This window comes from Prorops nasuta, unplaced genomic scaffold (assembly GCF_024137725.1).
Source record: "Prorops nasuta isolate Cenicafe-Biocafe unplaced genomic scaffold, Cenicafe_Pnas_1.2 PNAS00003, whole genome shotgun sequence".
NCBI classification, from domain to species: Eukaryota; Metazoa; Arthropoda; class Insecta; order Hymenoptera; family Bethylidae; genus Prorops; species Prorops nasuta.
Genome location: NW_027116800.1, coordinates 13,182,483 through 13,208,150, shown reverse-complemented (window position 1 = coordinate 13,208,150; position 25,668 = coordinate 13,182,483). Strand labels below are relative to the sequence as shown.

Here is a 25,668-nt window from a genome sequence, read left to right as displayed (position 1 = left end):
AATAGAAGAGGTGAGCGAGAAGAGGGTGGCCCGCGGCTCTAGTCATTTGTTATCCTTATTAAAGCCTGGCACAAAGCTCCATCGCCGCTGGTGCGTGAGCTGCATGCAAGCCGAACAAAAGCCAAGAGCAAACCACTGTCATTTTCGCCGCCAGCTTATACATATACGTCCCTCTCGTTCGAGTCGCTCAATCGATTTTCCTAAACGAAACGCAAGATCGCGAGTCACTTCCTTTCATTCGCCTTCGCTAACGTCTCTCGCAGTCTCTACAGGAAACCAACATTTCTCCTCTCTTATCTTCCGTCATGAATATATACCTTCAAAAGTATCCTCCTTTGATTCCCCTTTCAATTCGACTCTATGTACACCGCTGAGAGAGAACCTCTACAGCTTCCTGTATACCAATTATACCATCAACTACTCGATTTATTCAATTATTATATATTTCCCCTGCTAGAACCTTCTTATTACAGCTTCTTTATTATTCCACGTAGTTACTCCCTTTTTGTAATAAGTAATGTTTCTTGCAAAGAATAAAAGGTGAGATAAGTTAGTGGCATTTTCGTGACTGACGTTTGACGTCTTATTTAAGCAGCTCCATCGATTTTCCTAAACAAAGCGAGATAACCGGTACCCTTCTCTTCAAGGCTGCTCTCAATGGCTCCTCTTCTTCATCTTCTTCATCATCGTGCGCTTGTTCTTCCTCCGTTTCAATCTCCCTGCTCTCTCTCTCTCTCTCTCTCTCTCTCTCTCTCTCTCTCTCTCTCCTCTCTCCCTCTCTCGCTCTCCCTCTCTCGCTCTCTCGTTTTTGGCGTGAAACGCTTTAAAAGAGCTCGCATCTTACTTAACTCGACAGGTCGGTATACAGCCGCGGCGTGCAAAAAGAGAATATTTCCAGAGGATAGAGGAAAATAAAATAATTGTCATTTTCCATAATTGACTTTTGCCTTCTCGTTAAAGTAGCTCAATCGATTTTCCTAAACGAAGTGTAAACTCGCAAGTTCCTCCACAGTGTTTTAATGCTGCAGGAAACCCTTGAGCAACTTACCCTATTCAACTCGTTTCAGTGCAAAATGTGCTATCTAAATAAGCACCGCAAATAGCAGCGGGGAAAAAGAAAATTATCATTATTATTATTATCATTACTATCATCTTATTATTATTACTATTATCATTATAAATGGCCGCAAAGTTTTTAATTAGTCCTTGAGCAAAAAGTCAAAAAAGAAAACTTTAGATTAAGATTTCCATTTAATAGCAAGATAGGGAGTTTTACAAGCTCTTGCGACTAAGTGACAGTAAAGATATAACGCTCCGAAGGGAAGAATGGCTGTAAATTTAAGATGGGTCGATGTAGATGTTATTAAGCATTACGGATCCTCGTGATTTTTCATGGAAAAGTAAAAACCGACAAAAATCCAGTATCTTTCGCTCAACTGTTACAATAATTCGAGAACGGTGCACCGAAGCATCGAATGAATTCTTTTTTTTCTTTTTTTTTCGATTTGTGTTATATATACATGCATAGAACCGAATCAACGGTATCGTCGATAAACAATATGCTTGCTGATCCATTACATGCACGCAAGCCAAACAACAAAGACCGGTAATTATATAGTACAGTATTCGGTGACTGGTGTCCTTTTTCGGCCTCGCCTAATTGATGTTTGCCAATGACACGCGACCGAGAACGCGGTCTTCCGCATTTTCGATAACAATAATCGACGGGCCAAGCCTAACCGTTTACCTCGACGCGGCATATTGCATAAGCTATATAGCTAGGGGGAAGCCCGCTTATTTTACCCTGCAAAAGCCTCCCGAGCTTACCGGAGATTTCCGTCAAGCTGAATTTTCATTCTGCCTGTACCAAAAGAGCGCAAGGTGAAAACGCAAGAATATTAATAGAAACTACGCGGAAAAGTTGGAAGTATGCTCGAGGAAAAGTCCGCTAGGAGCAGTAAAAATCTCAACAGATCAATCGAATAAGTTTTATTAAGAGTCTCTTTGTGTTTCACCCCGTCCCCAACCTCCCTCCTTACCAACTCTCACTTACACCACCCACCCCCCCCCCCCCTCTCTCTTTCTCTCTCTCTCTCTCGCTCTTTCTCCCCCCACAACGCAAACGAGAAATACCTTCGGCGACCTTATTTAGAAATATTATCAAAGGTTTTCCTCGCTATATAAGAGCGTCGGTCTAATTAATTGAACGAAATTAATTCGAGGCAACTAAATAAAGGACGCTACAGTGAAATGAAATTAATGAATGAATTAATGGGCCGGTGGAAAGTGATGTATTATATAAGGGCAAGACAAATAATCGGCATTATCTCTCTGGTATCGCGTTTCTCGGGCTAATCGATGTTTGGAAAGGATACGGGGTGGTCGGGCTAGCGCTGATGTGCTTACGCGATCTTTCCACGTGTTCGTCGTTGACTCTGGAGGGATACAACTCGACACCACTTGGCCCACGTTTTGTCTGGCACGAGGGCAAAAGGGCTTCTCGCTGTGTGGCGGTGGGTGTAAAATTACCGCAAACCGACACCAAGTCGAATCGCGAGCGACACCTGCGACTCCAGAACCCTGCTATACGCTCCCTCGCGCAACGTGTCGCGCTTCGACAAACCGGAAATACGCATCACTGGACACACCCACGGTCCTGTCGAGCGGGCCAACCTCGCAAAACCAGCCAACCATCATGCTGGCTACTGTAACTTTTTCACCTGCGATCGATTCGCACCTATACGATCATCCACAAGCCGCCCCTTCTCTTCTTCTTCTTCTTCAGCTAGGACCTCGACTCCTTCTTTTTCCTCCTCCGGAGCCAAAAAATTCTTCCGAGTCATCGTTCGAATATCCCGACGGCTGTAAGAAGGGTCGAAGATTCGAAGGAGCTCATCACGGAGCATGGAGCAAGGACCAGGGACCACGGTACTCGGTGATAAGGATGAGATTTTTTTCCGGACCCTCCACCTTCGCTTCCCTTGGCTCAAATTTTCAGCTTAATTTACCATTGTCGGTGCATGGCTCTTGCGTGGGATTTCGGTGCCTAGGAGAGACGAGAGCTAGGCCAGGCTAAATCACGAGTGAACTTCGCTACTGTTGCGAGGAAGCGACATCCTGCGCGTGGTCCTGCGAAAGTTGGCGCTGTCCAACAACCATCCACCTCTATATCCCTTTTCTCCCCGTATATATACGCTATGCTATACTATATATATATATTTCTATGTCCCCCCTCCCTCTTTGTCTATCTAACCCCAACAGGGATGAGACTTTGCCAAGGATCCTCTAGGCGAGCCAGGGCTGGCCCGGCTTGGCTTGGCCTGGTCCACGGAGAAACTCATCGGAGCCGCTGTGGAAGCCAGCGCTTTCGAGATCGATATCCACTCTTAGGATGTAATTTTGCACGAGCTCGCCTCGTTTGTCGCTGCCGACCTTCTACACTTCTCCGAGATTTCTGTCCGAACGCCTCATCGTCTACCTAAATCTCCGCTCCTCCACAGAAGAAGAAGAAAAAAGGACGCAGCTAGGTTCATGGAAAAACCCGGCAGGCAGCAAGAAACGCAGCTAGCGCCTCGCCAGATTACTTGGCCATTTTTACTTAATTATCGCAGCGAGCGAATTTTTCATTTCCTTCTCGTTGGCAAAAAGCAGGAGTCATGAGAAATCTAGAAGAGAGAGGGAGAGAAAGGGAGAGAGAGAGAGAGAGTTGATTGAGAAGGAGAAGAGGGGGAAAATTTTATTTTGCAAAAGTATGTCTTTGGAATAGTAAAAGTGCATGGGTGTGAGGGTAAGCATTCGGTGGAGTCAGTGCGGTGCAATTCTACTGGTTGGTTTCGTATCGAATCCCTTGGACTGCGCGCCCTAAGGGTTGGGAGTTTGAAGGGGATAAGAGAGTGGGGTGGGTTGGTGGAGTCTCCTTAACTGGTGCGAGACGCCCCAGCCAGTGAAGCAAGGGCGGTGGCGGAAATTTCGTACGTGTCACTCGGCGCGTCATCCGAGAACGGCACGGAGCGGAGCACTCGAGATGCGAAAATCGAGATCCCGCTAGGAGGTATATATGGTATAGGTATAGGTGGTAGTGGAGGTGCCGAGGACGCTGACGACGGGACGCCCAGCGTCTCCCTCTCTCTCTCTTTCTCTAGATCGATATCCTTCACCCTTCCCCATCCCGAGCCACACTCTCCCTTATTCTTGTTTTATTTAATCGGACTCGTATAGAGTTTTACGGCGCGCCGTTATTCCGCCGAGTGAATCAGCAGTGTTGCTGCTGCTCCTGCTCTGCTGCTGCTGCCTGCTACTGGTACTAGTGGTACTGGTAGTGCAGCGGCCGGAAATGCATCAGGGCTCACGCGGAACGTAAAGCCCCCAATGTAATTCGATGCATTAACGGTGAGAGAGAGAGAGAGAGAGAGAGACGCGGAAGAGATCCTCTCCTTCTTTTTCCCGTAGACTTTGATATGGTCATTCGACGAACCTCGTTCGGGATTCCGCTAAGTTCGATTAAAGCCTAGACTGAACGCGTAAAGATGGATATCCCTGATGCGCCATTATAGCCAGAGAGAGAACGTATATCCGGTAATATCGCGACTTTATTGCACACGGCGAGAGGCATCTGGCGCATTTTTACGCCAGAACTCTCGTTCCTTCCTTATTGTATCTCACATTTTCGATAATTCGATTTTCTATAATCCTATTTAAATATTATATATACACATCGCTCGAATGTTACCCCGAATAACCAATTTTCCACCACTTATTTACGTTTCTACTGTTTTTTAATCATTTTCTCCCTCCCACCGCGAAACCCGCTAATCGTTCCATACAACTGTGTGCTTCGATTAACTTTAGATTCACGCGGTATTATTATTAATTAAATATCTGTTATCTGCTATTAAATGGATTTCAATGATTATAATTTCACTGACAGAATCTCATGGTTATTTACGGTAATTCTATATTGTGTACTGTACACAAAGTAGTCCACCTAACACGCGTTTACTCCAAATAACTTCAAAATACACAACTAAGGTTTTTCTTACAGTAAAATTATGTATAATTGCGTTATGCGATTAATTGTACAGTAATTTTTGCAAGTGGAACCACTTTGGTTAATCAAACATCAAAATTTCGTACGATTCATGTACATTAGAAATTACGTAGAGTGAACGTGTTACACGAACAACCCTGTGCATACTCCATCCTTCGTACCCCGATCTATACAGGACAAACACGAGTCGACAAAAAAAAAACGAATCGAAGCTTCTTAAAAATCTAGCTCTCATTTCCGGTGAAATAATAAAGGCTTTATTCCACTCCGTTTCATCGAGTTTTTGCCGCATTATGGCAATCGAGCAGTTGGTTAGTTGCGCGCTTCTGGTGTAACGATTGGAAAAAATTTCTCGCTCCTCGTCGTAACAAAGTGCGATTGTAGGGGAGAGGAATGAGAAGGAGAAGTGAGGGTAGCTTTAACGAGCGTAAAAACTGATTCGAAAGTGTGGTATATGCTTCGCAGGTAAGGGTACGAGAACGTTTGGTTGGAATAGGGAGTATGAGGGTAGGGGGGGGGGCAAAGAATGCATATATATATATATATACACATTACCGAAAACAGGCGGGAAAACTAATAAACCAGACGCTTGCGCCGTAATTATATGCAATGAGCAACATACGGCGATTCGCGGTGTTTACAGCATCTGCAGTTTCGATTAACCATTCATCGCGCGGTGCACGCAAGCGAGTGCAACAAAGCAAGGAACAACTAATTGAAATTGTAATCGTGCGAAATTTAGCGCGACAGCGGTCCATAATACTGTCGTATATACTGTACACACACATATACATGGGTGCAGTATGGGTTTGCCAGGACGGATAGAGAGGTGTGGGGAAGGAGAGGGAGGAGGGGGGAGGGGGGGTAAGAGAGAGAAAGTGAAGGAGTTTCTAGCTGCGGCACGTTCCATCTTAGTTTTCCGGTTTTCGCGAGAACGTAGCAAAGCGAGATAGAGTTACGTTTGCTCCCGACATAAACTGCTTTTGCACAACGCTCCGGTAGCGTATTCTCTCCTGGTGGGCCGCAAGACCATATCATCTCGTTCTTTCCGCGACGTATAATTTACTTTCGTAGGGTTTCATTTGTGGGGGGAGGAAATAGAGGGTAGCCCGTCGAATCCACAAAATCTCGCGCAGGAAAGAGCCACGCTTGAGAGGAGGAGAGAGTCGGAGTGGCGGTGGCCTGTTAGACGGAGCGTAAAGGTCGACGTTTATACACGTAATATAACTTTCCATAAGACTCTCGTTTCCTCTGACACCGGCCGAATCTTTTACCCGCCTTATCCTCTCATATACACTCACTCTCTTTCTTTCTTTTCTTCTTTCCCTTCGCATCAAGAGGAGCGCTCTTGAAATTCGACGCGCTTCGGCAAATCCACGCTTCTGCTGGACGGTAGCTGCGGGCTAGATGAGCCATATAAAAGCCGATGCTTTTCCTTCTTTCAAGCTCCCTCCCCCGCCCCCTCTCCCCCCTTCAACCTCTTTTTCTCTCTGACCATGCACGAGCGTCCACCATCGCGTCCCATCCAACGATATTATTTCTCCGTCGGATCTCTATTTTCTATTTTTCTCACTCTCCCCCTCCTATTTTTACCCTCCCCCTCTCTCGCGATTTTTAGTCGACGGACAAACGCCTGACGCCAAATGACACTTCAGCGGAAAACGCTCTCGCCTCTCTCGATACTATATAACCCACGGATAATTTATCGTCTGTTAATGGCTTCTTATCCCAGAACGCTCTTTCTTATGATAAGTACATCGACGTTCTCGCTTTCCCTCCTTGTTTTTTCTGCTAAAAAAAACTAGGGACTCCCTCGTCGCCTTCGGTATATATATATATATACATACGCGGGTAACGTGGAGCGAAAAAATTATTTTCCAAACGAGCGAGATACGCGAGAGGAATGTATAATAATTTATCCGTTAATACGTTGAAGCTAAGCTGTATACAGCGACTAGATGTATTGGCAGAAAGTATTAGAGCATCGCGTCAATATCGAAGCCGGATTTTACAATTGCATGCTAGATAAACTGCAAAAAGAAAAATCGATGCTTCAACTAACACGGACGATTGATACTGTTTCTCTCGAATATCTTATATTTATTCGCTGCGTAGAAACTGCTGATTTTTAAGCAGAATGAACGCGAGACACTAAAAACTAGCATATCGTACATATATATATATATATATAGGAGGACGCATACTAGCTGTAGCCCGTTCGTACATCTCCCCTTCCGTTCGTGGATACATCATCAATACGGTTTGTATCTCTTGTTGCCTTTTTACCCCTACCTCTCCTATGTGTTTTTTTTATCCTCATGCCTGAAATCTATAAAAACTTATACCTCGCTGGCTGCGCGTATTATTTTTTCTCCGATAAATTTACCATCAGCGTCTAGATTGGCTGTATTGTACGTGCTATTTTAAAAAATGGCCAATTTTCTTGTAAAAATATTTGCACGATAAATCCACTTGCAATGAATGAAGTTTGTCTTGCTAAAATATAAATATTTTAATATAAATTTATACTACGCGGGTGGTGTGGGTTGGTTTGCGTCCATTGTACGTATGTATGCACGCGTGCGTTTCCGAGGCCGCGTGCGGCCAACTCGATATTCCAGTGCATTACACGAAAACGTTAAAATATAAAACTTTATATGTGTGTGTATACTATTTTTTACGCGTTATTGAATATAAAGCTTAGTCGTATTCCCCCGCTAGAAAGCTATATAGCCGCTTGTATAGATGCGGACGGTTATATTAACTATGTTGCTCTTCGATTTATGGCTTGTATGTAAGGGGAAAAGTGCTAATTTTGCCAGATTCCTATAAATAAGTAACCTTATAAACACGTCCGAGAATCAAATCGATGCTACACGGGGTTATTGGCTATTCGATATTGTTTTTCGGTAAATCGCGATGAAACCAAACAAAGTTTTCGCGAAATCATTCAATGTTTAAGCATTAGAAGCGGCGGAGCGGCTAAAAAAAAATATCCCTCGCTCACGAGTTTCTATTGAAAATGGTTAATTGGCTTAGCGGCCGGTACGGATGAAGAATCTTGCGCAATTTAGAAGAGGTATTCCAGGCTGCGTTTTCAAAAACTCCCCGCGGATTATTTCTGTATTGTTATAAGGGAGAAAGAGAGTATTAGCAATATCGAATGAAAAGGCTATTGTTAAATTACGGATGTCAATCGGAAAGCGAGTTTCGTTAATTTGATGGAAGGATCTCGCGTGTCGCGTAGTGGGGGCAAAGATGACCGAGGAGCTTATTACTGGAAATATTTTATTCCATCGAGTTTAGCAGAACTAGTGTATATATATATATATATATATATATATATGTGTGTGTGTGTGTGTGTGTGGGAATAAGGAAGATTTTGCTAATAGAGAGCGTCGGTGGGACATGTACTCTGCACTTTAACGCTCCTCTAAATATATATATATATAGGTATATAGAGCTCGTTGCCGATCTGAGAAAATTTCGTGAAAGCCCCGTCTCGCGCAGTGCAGCAATTCGCATCGCTCTTTCGAAACAAATGAAGCATGTGAAAGCCGATACAAACGTGCACGCGTGGTATTATTCTTCCGTCGACTCTCACATTTGTTTAGCCCGTGAATGGAATGCCGGCAATTTTAAACCATATTCCACAGTAAGCTTGAGAAGCCACGAGAGAGATTCCATCTATAGCTCCCACAATTCGAACCTGATCTACAAATCACGCTCGAGCTTCGTTTAACCTTCGCACTCGATCCATCTCCTCGTTGACGCCCCGCGTACCTTTTTAATCAAACGCAAACGTCTCTATAAAACCTCATCGCATCTGCTTAATTCCAACTGCATACGCTATTTCTCTTTGTTTTCCATCTCTCCCTCTCCCTCTCTGTCGGTACTAACTCGGAGCCTGCAGAATTTTTTCTCAATTACACGCTGGAAAATTCCCTAACGAACCTTGACGATCTTTGCGAGTCTTTCATGGCAGATTTGAGAAACATCGGAAAACAGTGCAGAGTTTTCGGGTCGAGTAACTCGAACGCCATGCAAATCTGCACTAAGCGCGTCATTTAGCATAAATCCATCGCAATGCGATGTCTCTTTAAAACAAACGGCAATACGTTTATGAGACTTGATATCTGTATTGTTCTTTCTCTACGCGATATCAAGTTTCTTCGGACTTGTACTTTTTTTCCCGTGCTACCCTTCGCGAGATGGTCGAGTTATTTTTACCTACGGGCAGGAAGCTCTCTCTAATGAACTTTAACCTGCTCAGCGAGATAAAGCAATTAACGTAAAAACGGAATAATCCAAGCCCCTTCGCGCTCACGCTATAAGCTAGCCTTTCACGGATATGCGATACACATGTACCCAGATGCTTATTTTTAGTTCAATTATATACTATACGTAGTACGATACATCTGGTGGTATATAGATCTACGCGATTAAATAGCTTAGTAGAAATTACTCTACGCACAGATGTATATTTATATATATATATATATAGTATTAAAGTTATATTATATACTTATTCCGCACTGTATTGGTACACGTCTATAGTATAGGTACCTGCGTCTATTCTCTTTATAGCATTTAATTTACATCGGCTTTCGACTGGAAATTGTAATTTATGTGACTTAACAACTGCTTTGTGACGTGCTTAAAACGAGACACTGCAAACATCTCGAAGCTACTTCATAGCGCAACACGGGAGCCAAAGAGGTGCGGTGGTGGAATAAGAAGACGACAAAGAAAAAGAAGAAGAAGAAGAATAGGAAGTTGGTTGGATATATAGTATAGAGAGAGAGAGAGAGAGAGAAAAGAGTGAATGGGAAGGAAAAGCGAGTGTATCGGTTTCTTAAGGGTTCCCTAGTGCGCACGAGATTTCATCGAGGTAGTTCGACACTCGGGACGCGCTCGAAGCCATTGAATTACGCTCAAGGCTAAGCGTGTAGGTAAAAATCGATAGCTATAACGCTCATATTACTGATATTTCATTTACCATGGAACTTAATCCGCTCGCTTTACTCTCGAAAGAGGAAAACGTAGCTGCAATGAAAATGGGAGGGTCGGAGGGAGAAAACGACAGTGGATTGTTTCCAGGGGAAATATTTTAAGATAACGAAGAAGAGAGGCGCTTGTTTTGTTGGGGAAACTATATACTTTGGTACAGCTATATATATACAGAGAGAGAGAGAGAAGCTGCAATAGTGGTGTGGTGAGAGGCAAGGAGGCGAGGCGAAGGAAGGAGAGCACGGCGAGCAATATCTGTAAGGCCCTCTCGCTTAACGGGAGCTTCGGCAAATCCTCCGTGAAACCTTGAATCCTGGAAACTTCAATCTCCTACGCCGACGGAGATTCCACCGACACGGTAAATAAGGATATCCTACGGACTGGATGATACTCCGGGCAACACGCGAAAGTCAATGTGTACAGCGCGTTTGCTTCTGCCACCGCCAGGAGTTTCCCTAGACTTACCGAGAACTTGATCTATCTGTTTGGCAGTCGGAGATAGCTAATTTTGGCAGAAGCTACCAATTAACGCGAAGATCTCGCGAATTCTATCAACTTGCAACAAAATTGCTTCCGAGCCTCCTTCCTATCACTAGCACGTGTATGCAGATACTGCCATCGACAGCAAGCAACCGACAACCGACGCCCGCGAATTCAAATTAACAATTCGAGCAATAATTATACCACTTTATATTCGCCAATTTACAAGCAGCGAGAACCGTCCGTTATTTCTCCACTCTATACGGCATTACGCCATTACGGCTTTCTGCAGAAATGCCAGCCCAAGTGGCAGAATGCAATTTGCTAGTCGCTAATCTAAACGTTTCTGGCCTTCTCGTTTGTCACGGCCACGCGTTAGTTATGTCTTTATATACGATCCACCAGCTGAACAGGAACAACGCGTTCCGAGTATTACCGGGATGGTCAACAAGAATGAAGCTGCTGCTCCCTGCTCTCCCTACCCCCTCCTTTCGCCACTTTTCCCTCTTTCGCGCTCTACAGCGTTACTTGGTCGTCTCTTATTTGGTTCGCCACTATACCCACCCTATCACGCTGCTTCCCTCTACCAGCATATTTATATATATACACACATATAGACACACACACACACACCACATTCCAAAAGTTAACCTGCATGGCTGCGGTGATAACGTCTCGCCCGTCCTTTTCCACTTTCTTTTCTCGCAAGTTTGACGGGACTAAAACAATGTTACCGCAAGCGTGGTTAATTTCAGAATGCAGCTTAAATATGGCTAGGAATACTTGAATGGATGACGCTCCCGGCAATACAGCCAAGTTTATGCGAACACACGTTTCTCCGCGTGTTCTACACAGATTTACTGGCCGTTTCAGAGGCTCCCCACCGTCACCACCAGTTCCACCCCATCCCCTCCTCCCCTCTCCCACAGTTTGTCTTTCATAATATATTACCAATTATTATAAGCGCTACAGCCACACACCTGCAGTTCTGGCGACTGCCAAACCTTCGAGAGAGAGAGAGAGAGAGAGAGAGAGAGACTCTTGCTTAATTGTAGCATCAATGGAAATCAGCATAAATCCAAATTAGCACAAGTAAACGCGGTGAACCACTCTAAATCAAATTCCACTCGGATAATTGTTGCTTATACTTGTAGCTCGAAAACTTGATTGGCGCTTGCGAATAATTCAGCAACAGACGTTAATTAATTTAACCAGCATATTACCAATTTGGATAATCGATTGGGCATAAATCAGTGGGATTGCCGGAAAATCACCGGACGTGGATCAATTCTTATGTGTATAAGCCGCGGCTTTGTTTTACATATATTAGCTATGCATATATATATACACATATATATACATGGATGCACTAAGAGTCGAGGTTGTTACGGATCAGAGTATGGAGTACTATAGCAGGTGGATGCTTGTAGCGGAAGGGCTTATTGGTAGGCGTGCTGTGCACGCTGCTGCTGCTGCTGCTGCTGCTGCCTAGCAAGCTAGCGGGGGAATCTCCACTAGGTGCAGTGCTATATAATATAAGCTGATGTGTGTGCTCGCGTTCGTTGTTACTTAGTGGCTCCACTTTGAGAAACTTGGCTCTATCCAAATCGCAGCTTTCGATAGTTAATTACGGGAGGAATTATCGTCGATGATAATCGACGCTCCACGGTTAATCTGGCTAGCCAAAGATTTAACAGCGATTAGCATGGATAAAGTTCAGCCAGGTGGGTGAATATTAATTTCGTCAATAGCGCGGTATATCGAGGAAGGGGGGGGGGGGGGTGAGGAGTGGCACAATGTCGTCGGATAGGGACGAATCAAAGCCGAACTTTGCTCGGTTGCGTCGAGATTGACGAATAATGAATCTTGATTTGCGTTATACGTATATACAGTGTGTCAATTCGGGGCCAGTCGAGTGCGAGCTACAATTTGGATCGTGCGGGGAAAGCCACGGTACGCGGTGACACCATTTAGCGTGACCCTGTAAGCCATCTTCGATAAGCTTACATTATGTATATATGTATATCCACGCTTGGCATTCGAAGTTGCGAGCCGATGCTTGACTTTCCGCAATTAGATCGATTGATCGAATAATGAGACGACTCGAGGGTGTGCACTCTTCGGGCTATCATCTTATATACTTCGCTTCTACTGACTAATTAAGTTTTATCGCAGATTACCAATCACGTATGATCGAGAGCATCTAGGTAACCTAGATAACCGTGAAGCTAGCGATAATAGATTATTAAAGATAAGACGCTCTCGATCGGATGATGCTTCAGGCAGTACGAAAATATATATATATATATATATATCTTTTAGCCTGTGCACAGTGAATACGTAAGATATACGTAATACTATAGGTACATGCAAGGTAAAAGTCCCTTGACAACCGAAGAATATGCACTTATTTCCACGGTTCGACTACAACAAGTTTCCTTCTCTCTTACCAGAATTTTCGCTCAAGTCGGCTTAACAGTCTATGAACTTTCCCTTTGTCCACGAGCGTAATGGAATAAGAAATTTTTAGAATTTTCTCGAGATTCTCCTCGCTATACTATATCCACGCGCTTGATGGGAGCTATTTTTGCAACGAGGCTAATCAGCTTCGATAATTTCTCGGTTGGGAAACATTAATGAAAGTGAAGTGATGTTGGCAGAGATATATATATATATATATATACATAGCAGAGTATATAAGGTAAAAAAGGAAGTAGAGAGAGAGAGAGAGAGAGAAGTTGTGACAAGCATCCATTGTATAATGTTGAGCAAGGGAGAGAATACTGCAATACTCCCGCCATACGGGAGAAACGTATCTAAAACTTTTGCGTGTCCTGTTAGCTCTGAGTGGATGATGTTCCAGGCGCAACGCATTAACGTGTACCAGTGGTTTCGCTGTACCGATTCAAGAAGCTCATACAAAATATTTTGGATGAACATTCGGACTTTTATGGGATACTAGCTACATATCCCTGTCCATTGAATAAACATTAAACCTCCAACAACGTCCGCCCACCAATGTTTAAGCTGCTTATTTAACATGAAAATGGAGATCTCCATCTCTTTCTGTTACATGCTTCCGTCCATACAATATTTACCTACTACGCCATTTGTTTAGAGACCGAGCATATACAACATATACTATCACGTGTGTGAATGTGTGTGTTCGTATATATTTATATACGTATACCGTACAACACATTACAAATTACTGGAGATTTTTAAGGGAAATGTGAAACACCATTGACCCGAAGAAAGCGTGCACGAAGTAGAAACATTTGATTGGCCAGCTATCGACGTACCAATGGTAGGTATTTTTTGGCTCGGATCGAACAATTCTGGTGCAGTGTTCGTCTTACGAGTGGTAGCAATTAGGATGATAGAGAATGGTTGAGAGGGGGAGAAAGGAGTAGATAAACGGAGAGGCAGGAAGGATAATATATTTGCGCCAGGACGAATTTGGCTGGTTGTCCGGGTGGTCTATTGAGTCCTTGAGGAAAGCCCGAGCTCAGCTGCAACTCGAAGGGATAGGGGGTGGTGGTGTGGTGTGGTGTGGTACACACCGTCCCGAGTGAAATTTCGACTCGCACCAGGAAATCAGCGCCGTCGGCATTCCCAGGCAACGACGAGAGATGTAAAAGTCGATATCTATAACTATATAATATTAGTGGCGTTCCATTAGCTTGGGAAGCTTAATACGCTCGATTTTCTGACGGCGATAGTCCATTCTTTCGAAGGATATTCAATTACCATAATCGAGTCTTTTATTTATGAAGGGGTTTTAATTTATGAGAGGACTTTAGTCATCCGGCTTCCACTCGATGCCGTGGCTGCTTCAGCCTCGATTTAAAGTCTTAAAAAAGCGAAACTTTTCTCTCAGACTACTTGCTTTCGATTAAGAAGCGTGTCTTTGAACTTATCCGTTTAAATTCGTCGAGTCTCTCTCTTTTCCATCGTCTTTCAGCTATTATTTCCGTATCGTCCCTTTTTTCGTTATCCTGCAGTCGCAGGATTCGGCTTACTCTAGGTAAATAGTTCGATCAGAAACGTCCTGTCGCGCACCGTTTCTGCTTTTCTCCCTCTGCGCGCGTATATATATATATATATATATATATATACATATACATATAGTATATGTATACCATAGCTCTATAGCTCCCGTTGCCATTGTCGTTACAGCTCCTCCACTATTTTTCCCTCTATACTCGAAGACTTGCTCACTTGCCTCCGAAAAATCCACAAGCTCACCGGCTAACAGTACAATCGTCCAATTCGTCATTTATATTCATAATGCACAGTCCCTATTTCCACAACTTGCCTTTTCTTTCAAGCACAAAAACCGGAGAAAACTTTTCTTGTGTATATATGTGTGTTTCGCACGAAACGCCGTGCTATCTTGAACAAGTTATCTCTCGATCTATCACAAGTGTCAATGGGATTTCTTCGGCTAACAAAGATTCTGAAAAATCTTTTCTTCCAGCAACTGTTATATATATATGTGTGTATATATATAGCTCTCCGTGGTAGCTGCTCTTCATGAAAACATAATGCGATATGACTGGTGATACTTTATTTTTCTCACTATATATATGTATATATAGCTTCATTACGAATAATCGAATTTATGAAGTAGAATATCTGAGACGAGAGAGAAAGAGAGAGAGATTTGCGATTTGGCGAGTTTGATTTTCCTCCAGTCGAACGAGCAGCGCGCGTAAGAGAACGTGGAAGAAACGATGTTGGTGTACATTTCGCTCAACTGAAGCCCTCGAATAACCGATATCCGTTCTCTAGAATAATAAAGGAGGTATCGATTTTTAATCCGATCGTGTCCCAATTTACTTAAACTTGCAATTTAATTCAATATAAAATTTTTATTCATTTCAGCACTGGATAAGAGCCACGCGACTCGGACGAATTTTAGATACGCATCTAAATTGCGCAATTTTCCATGAATAAACGATTTTACGATCTATCGTAGATTTTCTAATGAGATTTCCTAATTTCTTCCATGCTGCAATATTCGTTTTCTCGATCTGTGTAATGTCCGAGTTGGCCCATATATGCACTTATATATACATATACATCTCTCTCGGCTAAAACTGCGTAAAATACAAGCTGTGCGCGACGCGACGGATACTAAAATTATATACACTCTTTATATTATTTCGGAAGAAGGCTTCTCATTGGTTGCTGCTCGGTGCTATCGATAATACACGCTTGGCATGAACTTTCAAAGCTCCCGACTAGCTGCTCCGTACGGTTCCGTTTTCACGTCTTTCAGGAAATCCGGGCCTCCGTGGCGTTCAACCAATCACAAAACTCGATATTTATGCACATAATATAATTTCCCCGTCGCCGAAGAGTGAAATATCTTTCTCCATCTTCCTCATCCTCGTTCTCTCTTCACCAAAATGATAAACACCTTTATGGAGGAGAGTACCTATATAGCCGGTGATTTAATTTGAAATTTGTTACTGTAACTTCTTGCGAATAATTCACTCATATTTTTCGCTATCGAGACCTTTTAGCGAAGCCCACAAAGCTTCCTCCTCTTCTTGCTCTTTTACCAGGCGATCCAGGAAATTCAAGTAACTCTATATACTTGCGCAAACGTAATGTCACGATCAACCAAACACACAGACAGCGCGCGAGCGCGCATGCACACACACACACACAGACTCACAGGAGTCTATACACACTGACCGAGCTTGGAACCGGATGCCAGGGTCTCGGATATTTATACTCATAAAATAATTTTCCTTGAGAATCTGATTCCTTTGAGGTTTGAAAGCGCAGCCCGGTAAATGACGTCCAAGAATAGACAAGATCGATCGGTCGTATAAATTTTCTGAGATTCTACGTGCCAGTTGAAGAGGGAGCAGTGTGCGTCGAGAACAGAAAGAAGAGGAATAAGAAGAAAACGAATGGCGTAGAAAGGAGGAATCGCCAATTCGAGTTGCCGCAAGACGACCGGAAATAATATAGTGTTTTAGGTATTTAAGGATTCGAGTGGAACAAAGCGGCTGGCCGAGCGCATATCGGTTCGATCGAGAGGAACCAATTTATAACTTTAAAACGATATAAATCGCTGCGAGCCATGGACTTTTGCACCCCGCCTGTCTGCTTGCCTGTGCATGCCGCCTGCCTGCCTGCCTGCCTGGCCTACTCCCTTGCCCCCCCCCCCTCCTCCCCTGCTGCCTGTCTGCCTGCCAGTCTTCTGGACCCTTGCCCGATTTCCACCCCTACTCCCCACTACATCCCCCTTCCCACACCACCTCCCATGCATTTAACGCAAAAAGTTTCTTCAATTTTGACACCATCCGAATTATCGAAATAAACTCCACGTCCGCCAGCGCAGCCAAATAAACTGATTTAATTAAAGCACTGATAAGAAAAAGACAATGAGAAAATCATAATATTTCATCGACATTACAATATTTATATTCTCGAATAACGAACTGAAATCACACTGTGAAATTAACTTAATCGTTAAATTCAATGGAATATCAGATTGCTGTTAAGTTCTGTATGGAGCGGAAAATCACGTCAAGTCGAACGTATATAAAATTATTTTTAAATCACATCAATTTAAGAAAATGATATAGTAATGATGGTAAAGGGTCTGGAGTATTTAAGCTATGTAGATTCTGCCACTTAGTTGTCTATAATGGTTTATATTCCCTCGCGATGAAATCATTCTTAATTACATATATATATATTTATATATATAGGTTAAATCATTTTTTAAGATCGCTTTAAATATTTCTTATCCTTCTTTAGGTTATACTTTTATTTTTGAGTGAAATACAAGAAAAATAATAACGATATAAGCGCGATTCTGGGTTACGCTAATTAAAGTGTTAAATATCGTTTCAACTAAAATTATACGACATCTGGATGATCTGTTTTTAAATTTATCAATAAAACAAAATTCTATGAAGTAAAACAATCTATAATCCATTGAAAGTTTCTATAATTAAAGCGACTTATCGATCTTTTCGACATCCGTCTATACTAAGCACGAAATATTTATGTATACACTATGTGCTCGTTGTACTATTAAAGTATATACATATACATATATATATACAATTTTTGTATTCTTTCCATTCAAATTTAACATGAAGTTTTCCATTGCATACAGCAATGGAATTCAGCTCGATTCTTTCATCACCAGCATCCGATGCTTATGCACGTTATTCACTGAAATTTCATCCGACTATATAATTATTGATTTACTGACTCGCCCAGCAGCACCAAAAATATAAAACTGCAACGTACATCAAATTATTATATAGTTTCTATAATAAGCAGGCCGTGAAACCTATTTTTACAGATGAAAGTACACGCTTGTGCTATCCATACCGTTTTAATTACGCTAATTGCCAAACGCTCTCTGCAAGCCTTGCAATATGAAAAAATCAATGCGAATAAAATAATTTTCAAGATCCAATAAAACTGTATATACGATACTTTTGATGAAAAGCGTGACGTTATATATATACATATAGAATAGTGGTATTTCAACTAATGACGAAAAATGATTATTAAAGTGCAAACTTCTTTCTTCTTGCAACAGTAAACAATTATTTAAAGAACGTTCTAATTTGGTTAATAAAACTTGGATAATTTTTAAAAACCTTGCCACTTTCTTACTCGACTTTGGAAGATCTTCTGGAACCTTTTAAAAGTGGAATATTTTTTCACCCCTGTACAGGGCATTCAGAGGCAGAAAGACCATCGGTACGCTATTTAAGAGACGTCAAAAACTTTATATCTATGCATATTCCATGAAGCGGCCAACGTTGCGGCTCTTATGCGACACGGATTAAAAAAATACGGAGGATTCTCTCGTACCCCTTTCAGGACATTCGAACTTGGCTGTATCATATACATTGCGCAACCAAATCAATAGTTCAAAGCATGCATTATTTTGATTGTTTTAATGACACGAAAGACAGATACCAATATTAATCAGATTAATTTGCGCTAAACTCAGCTGCCGAATCAAACGTGACTCGTTTTAATCCTTCGTTTCAACCATAATTGCTTCAAATAGTACAATCTAATCGATCGATTCGTACGATTTACCATCAACCTGATTTCTATACGGAATCCTGGCGAGCTATTTCTGCAGGCCTTTGGCTTCAGAAAGACTGCAGAGCGCTATTATATAGTAGCAATTGAAAAATGAGCTAGAGGAAAAAGACATTTATACCGTATGTATTTAACAGAGAGCTGTTAAATAAATTAGGGGTAATCGCGAAGAGGTCTTAAAGGAAGGAGGTGCTCGTAGAGCAAAGGGTGAAAAAGGGCTTCGTTTCGGTTCCTTTCTTAATAAAACTCGTAGCGTGTAAATAATTGAGAGGAGTTGGAGAAAGAGAGAGAGAGTTCCCTCTGGCTGTGAGACTTTAAAGGGGATGATTCTAGTCAATTTTTTAATAAGACGAATAATCGTGGAGGAATGGAAATCAGGAGAGAGGAGTGTTTCAGTTGGTAGTTGAGAATGGTTATGGAGGAAGAGTGGTAGAAAGTGAGTTTGCGGAGGTGCTTGCTGGAGGATAAGAGATAGCTTCCAATTCCACGCTAAATAAAGCGATCCGGGGGATTCCCGTAAAATTGGCGTCTTCTCCGCGAAGGATCGAGGCATCCTCGGCGATGTCCCATAAACGTCAAGACACGATAATGACGTCAGTCCCGGAAGAGCGACGTCGACCTCTCTCACTCTCGTATAGTTTCACACACGTTTACTCGCGCTCACCCGCTTCGCTTTCTCGTTGCGATAATAACGTCAGCAGCCTGGACGCACGAGGAATTTTAACCGATCGAATCGATCAAACAGCCTTCCCTAGCTCCCTCCTATCCCCTTTCTCTGTACTTTTCTCTATCCACCCCCTCCCCCCTCCCTACCTCCCTTGGCCATTGCCTCCTGGGATGGATGCGCACATCCGCACATACACAGGACCAAGTACATCCGCAACCCTTTATACCTGCGATGTGATTTGTCGAACGGTTCACCCCAGATTCGAAGCAAATCACAGGGTTTGGGGTTCGCCGAACGAAATCGCTGTTTACGAGCCCGCCGCATCTCGGTTAAATCGACGAGGGATGCCGTCGGGTGTATCACTACCGACCAACCGAATACCTCTGCCAAGAGTGCGAGAAAGAGGAAAGTACATATATATATATATATATATATATATATATATACATGTATAGGGGGGAGGATTGGGCGCGAGTGAGAGGAACCGAGGGTGTTATACGTGACGTTGCCGAGATAGGTGGATGGAGAGAGGTTGCGCAAGAGAGAGAGAGAGTGGTAACGGACTCGAGCCAAAATGTGGAATCGAGAGCGAGAGCTTTGCGGGGGCGTACTGAAAGCAGAAGGGGAGAGAGCAGGGAAAGAGAATGAACAGAATAACGAGTGCGGCCGCGAATATATGATTCATTCCCGGAGCGTTACGAATGATAACTCATGCATATTGAACGGCAGGGGTCGGATTGTTCTCTGAGTCAGAGTCAGAGGAGAGTCGGTGCCAGTAGAGGCAGAGTCGCAGCTATATAGCGTCGGAGTGGTGCTTGCGCGCGTGGCGCCTCTAGCGACGAGAACCGAGCGCAAAGGGGGAAAGTTTGGTTCGTTCAACGACGAAACGGGGACCCCCCTGGTGAATAAGAACCCCCCCCCCCCCCCACCCCTCCCACGACGCAACGTACCAGTGGCAGGCAGTCAAGCGGACAGGCAGACAGGCAACAATTTCTAAACCGAGCAAGCACGACACAGCAATACTACAATAATACTTCTAGCGTATATGGAGCTATATATGTGCAGGTAGAAGCATATACGCAATACGCGATCCCGCACGTGGTACGCCCTTTCCCATCCGCGTACGAAATCCGCCGCCGCCGCCGCCGCTACACCGCGAACAGCACAACTCCAGTTTCCGACGACGACTTGTCGTCTGATTACACGACTTGTCGGAAGTGGAGAACGATCGAGTGAACTAAGCGAGCGATCCTACCCACGATGAATACGCCCTCGCTCAAATTCCCGTGGAACCGCTCTCAGCATCCTTGCGGTTTTCGCCTTTTCATCAACCGAGTCCCATCAAACCTCTCCTCTCCCCCCCCCCCCCCCCCCTCTAACGCACACTCCACCGCACGCATTCCCATACCAGTTTCGTTTGCCACACTATAGATATACATGTACACATATAACTCCTTTTCTTAATCACGTCTACGAATCGCGCTCAATTCGCTCGTCTCTATACATATACATGTATATATGTATGGCGGTGCACCCATCCAGACTAATAAATCTATACATCTAGTTTGTGCGAAATTTTACATATATATATACGGTATATAGACTATATTCCTCGTATTAACTTATTATATTCCTCTGGCCTATTTTCAGTTTCATTTTCAATCCAGCTCGTATAACTCTTATGGCATAATATATACGTATTATACGGTCGACGCTTAAGCTACAAGCGATATATTCATTTGAGTTTATTGCATTCGTAAAGTGGAGGAAAGGTAATTGTTTTGCAAATACGGTGGGAGAGCTACACGTAATTTTTTACAGGCTCTATTTATCTGACGAATTGGATGGCTTAAGGACAATGGAGTATTTTTATGTGACTTTAAACGTCATTCGAATTCTTCCTCCGTCAGTGTATTTGTTCTACGCTGTAATTGAGTTTCCTTCCTGAGCGCTCGGCGCCATGAGTGAGGCGAATAACTGAGATACTATATAGGTTTAAAAATATTTATGCGCATTATATAGCTACATTTAGAGATGTTCGAACGACACGGAACGAACGAACGAACGAACAAATTGGAGAGAAACGTCGCCCCGTGAATTGTCGAATTCCGCAAGTGTGCGAGGCGTGCATAAAATTCGAGAGCCGACAATTCGCGGCAAATTTCACTCACCATCGAATATCATTTGATGCGTGCTTCACCGGAAGTGTGGACGAGGATCGAATGGGCTCGAAAGAGCAGTTCATCGCTCTGAAATTTCACTCATTCTCTCGCACCCATTTAAGGGGATAAAACGTATATAATTTTAATAGCATTTTCTTCATTTCACCTCTGTCACAAGTTGGCACTCAAATTTTAACAAAATCATCTATTTAAATACCATTTTTAAAAGTATCTTGTACGCAGTTGATAGTAGTATAAACGGTTTTGTTTGTAGTGAAGAGATAAACTAATTTTTATGAAAGTTTAAATGCGTTAGCAACCTATTAAAAAAAAAAATAAAGAGAGAGAAAAACATCGGGAAAACATACATCGATTCTGGATTGTTCGTAGATATTTGTTCCGAAGAACTTTTCGTTTGTAGCTTTTAGGAAAAGTTGCAGCAATTTATAGAAAACAAAATATTTCAAAAATTTAATTTCTCCTTTGTGTCATGATTTTTCTTATAATCTTATATGAGCATACTACACCATAGAAATTTCTGTCAGTAAAGTAGAAATAGCTTTCACGGAAGTAATTTAAAAATAGAGATTTTATAAGCATGTTTTATGAAGATTATATCTGTTTACATCTAAATAGAAAAAAGTTTCGAAAAAGTCCCATGCAATTGATATTTCTTATAGTTATACGCACACAGAGATAAATGAAAGTTTACGTTCATGCTTTGGGGAGAGTGTAGTAAATACTCTGTATATAACAAACAAAAAATACAATAAATATTGTTTAAGCGCAATAAAAATAAACATTAAATAGTATAAACTTAGCAGGTCAGATCTAAACACGCGCAGTTGGCTCGTTTCTTCTATTCGCTTCGTGTGTTACATTCCTCCCCCCCCCTCCCCCCCCCCCCCACCTCCTGCCTACGGCGGTTCCCCATGTCACCGCTTACTCCTAGGACTTTTCCCTTTCCTCCTCTCAAATCGCACATGCTTTTACCACTCTATAAACGATTTTAAATTAAATCCAGGTGGGGTTAAAAGGTAACACCTTGAAAAAGAACGAGAAACTAGATTTTGAATTTTTGCAAATTGCTCCAACTTGTTATCTAAATAAAACTAGAAATAAAAATTCCTTTACTACAAAACATCTACAAACCATTTGGAACTAAAATACGCTTTTTCCGACATTTTTTTTCTTTTTTTTTTTTTTTAAGCGGAGAGCCAACATATTTGGACCGTCCTAAAAATTTGATTATCTTTTTACTACAAACAAAAATGGTTATAATGCAATCAACAGTACACAAGACATTTCTGAAACATGTTTAAAAAATGATTTTTTTTCAATCCGGATGCTAACTTGAGAAATATCTTCATTTAACATCTACACAATCCTCTGCACAGCGTTGAAATTTCACGAAACTCGATTGGGATGAAAGAAATGCAGAATATAATATGGAAGGTGACGTGGGTATTACTTTATAAGCGAACGTTTTAAAGAAATATTAGAGTTTTGAAATGGCGAGAGAAATTGTCGTTGTTCTCGAGGGGGAGATATAAGGTGAAATAGTGAAAAGGGGTAAGAGATAAAAATATTAGGGTGGGAAGAATTGTGGAGGACTCTTATTAGATTAATGATTCGGAGCGTTCAGCTTGACGCACAATGGGGGGAAAGAAATATTTAATGGACGTAGTTGCTGCAGTTGACAAGGAGGTCAGAAGCTTGGTCGTGCCGTGCCGTTGCGTTTACTGCATCCACATAACCCGAGTAGTCGCGTCGCGTCGCGTCGCGTCGAGTCGAGTCGAGTCCCGAGTCGCCCGAGTCCCGACCCCGAGTCGAGTTGAGTCGAGTCGAGTCCCGAGACTCCCGAGAGCCAAACGGAGACATTGCCGTCGCGCTTGAACGCTCGCCTCCTCGCATCCCCCCCCCCCCCCTACGCCCCTTGTCTTCTTCCCGTTCATTTCTATACTACTGTTTCCAGCAATGCTCGCTCGTTGCTCGCCTTTCATTCGTTTGTATTCTCAAAAATGGAACGGTAGCTCCTCGTGCTCTTCCTCCTCCTCCGTGTCTCGACCTATCTCACCCCCGCAACAGTCGTAAAGTACAGGTGTCGTATTTTACTGTAAGCCTTTATTTCAAGCAAAAGCACGTTGCGCATCGGAGATAAGCCGCTTAGCGAGCAGCGAAACCCTCTTCAGTTTTTGATACATCGTTTAAGAAGGATCGCGCCTGTAAAAGGAACGCCGCTGATTCCAGACAACTTTACAACCTCAGCTCCACCCCCCACTCCTCACTCTCCCAGTCCCCTCTCACCCTCCCCTGCTATCCTGACAAGCAACCCGCAGTACTGTCATGCTTTTTCCTTAATAAAACTTCGAATCAATGCCGAGAGGGCTATAAACAATCGCTCTCTGTCCCCTTTGCTAAAGGCTTACCGAGGAACTGTTGAGCTGGCAGGAGAGACTTAACCCTCCCCCCTCCACTCTCTCTCTCTCTCTCTCTTCACACATTTTCACGCCACTCGAAACTTCTTTACCAGCCCCTATCGCGAATATCGAGAAGCTGAAAAATTCATGGCTCCTTTAATACCGCGAGTCACACAATGTGCAACCCCCTTAATGCTTGTTGCCTTGCATCGTTAATATCGGAATTCGCCTACAAACTGCAATAGGACACTTTACTCTCTGCAAATGCAGAATCGATATCCCTACATTATTTCCAATTGGAGGGAGGCCTATAGATTCTCGACATTGGCGCGGGGGTTTTATCGCCCGAAATATTAACGTGCGAATCTCCGGAATGAAACGGCGACTATGCCGGAGGGGAGGGACAGAGATGTCGAGAGGGAGGGCTTGCCACAAGGGGCAAGGGGGAGGGTAGGTGGAAAGTAGAGGATTTGGCAATGATATAAATCAATGAGCGTGAACGCGCGTTGGCTTGATCCGATAGATTTTTTTTTCCAGCTTTTTTTCTCCTTTTCTCGCCAAACACGGGAGGGCGGTTCACCAATCATATAAGAGCTCGATTGTGCTTGCCTGTGGAAAAAACAAGCGTGTGGGCGCCAGGTGCATTCATCGCTAGGGGGTCGCAACCACTCGCAGCCAGTCGCAGCTCGCCGCGCCGCTGTTTTTCGACTGTTATTATATGCTTTATCGACTTTTCGCTTATTCATACCACGCTACGTAGTAAAGGATTAAGGCCGTGATTCAGAAATGGCTTGATAAGGGGATGAAGTGGGGGAGAAAGTATTTTATATGACGCGATGGGGCTCGCCTCTCGAGATTAGCAAGGGCTCGCGTGTTTAGCACCCTCCCCCCCTTCCCCTCCTCCCACTCTCTTTCGTGTCAGTATGGGTACCGACTAACCGACTCCCTTGGCAGCCGCGTGAGATCATCGGCGCGTTTTGCAAATTATCCTTATCGCCATCGTTTTCCTAATTAAGCCCTTCCGGGGCTGCACGTATAGGCCTCTATAGGACACCGGGTAGCTCGAAAAAAAATGACTTGAATCGAATCAACCGAGTCAACAGATGAACTCGCGATATGCTATCTTGTCAGAGGGAGAGAGAGAGAGAGTGACATGGCAAATAATACCGGTTGGCAGGAATTATTTATTTTGCTTCGGCTAATTAGTCCAGTTTACCTTGGCAACTTGTAATTGGTCAACTTCCTGAAAAATCCATGAAGCAAGAATCTTGAAGGAGTGGAAAATTAACGCGAGCGCGTGCATAAACGTTCTTGGGCCACTTGACCATTCATTTAATTAATCCAGCCGATCTTTTTTCCGTTCCCTGCTGAATTCCCCGGGTCTCCGCAGCCTTGAAGTAGGTAAGAAAGATTGGGTAGAAAAAAAAGATGCGAGAGAGAGAGAGAGAGAGAGAGAGGAGATGGTGGTAGATAGTTGAAGGAAGGGTGAGTTCGGAGGGGGAGGAAAGGAGAAGCCTCCCTCTCGTAATTGCTTCTTCGCGCGAGCAGTTGAGATAGAATTCACAAAAGAAGGCAGAACGGTGGCGACAACGCCGACGATGGAGGGATACAGCGGTGGTAGTATGGTCGTGCGGTGGTGGTGGTGAGTAGCGTTACACACGTATATATATAGCGACAGTTTTTGTTCGAGCGTGATATTGCGTAGTGTGTGTATATATATGTATTACATAAAATTGTCTGACGATATGGGTGAAAGCTCGGGGTGTCTCTCTTTCTCTTGCG

The 25,668-nt window shown here is 43.2% G+C and overlaps 1 protein-coding gene across 2 annotated transcripts in view; it reads left to right on the top strand.

Annotated features, from left to right (window-relative positions):
* LOC136785658 (uncharacterized) overlaps positions 1-25,668 on the top strand; it is a 52,211-nt gene that overhangs the window by 19,749 nt on the left and 6,794 nt on the right. Inside the window, exon 1 of one of the 2 annotated variants that reach the window (XM_066746831.1) lies at positions 12,237-12,261. The exons of the other annotated variant lie outside the window; for it this stretch is intronic. Within the exon in view, the coding sequence (XP_066602928.1) occupies positions 12,243-12,261 (19 nt within the window). The 5' untranslated portion in view covers positions 12,237-12,242. Of the gene's footprint in view, positions 1-12,236; positions 12,262-25,668 lie in introns of those variants that run through there. 2 annotated transcript variants of the gene reach the window in all.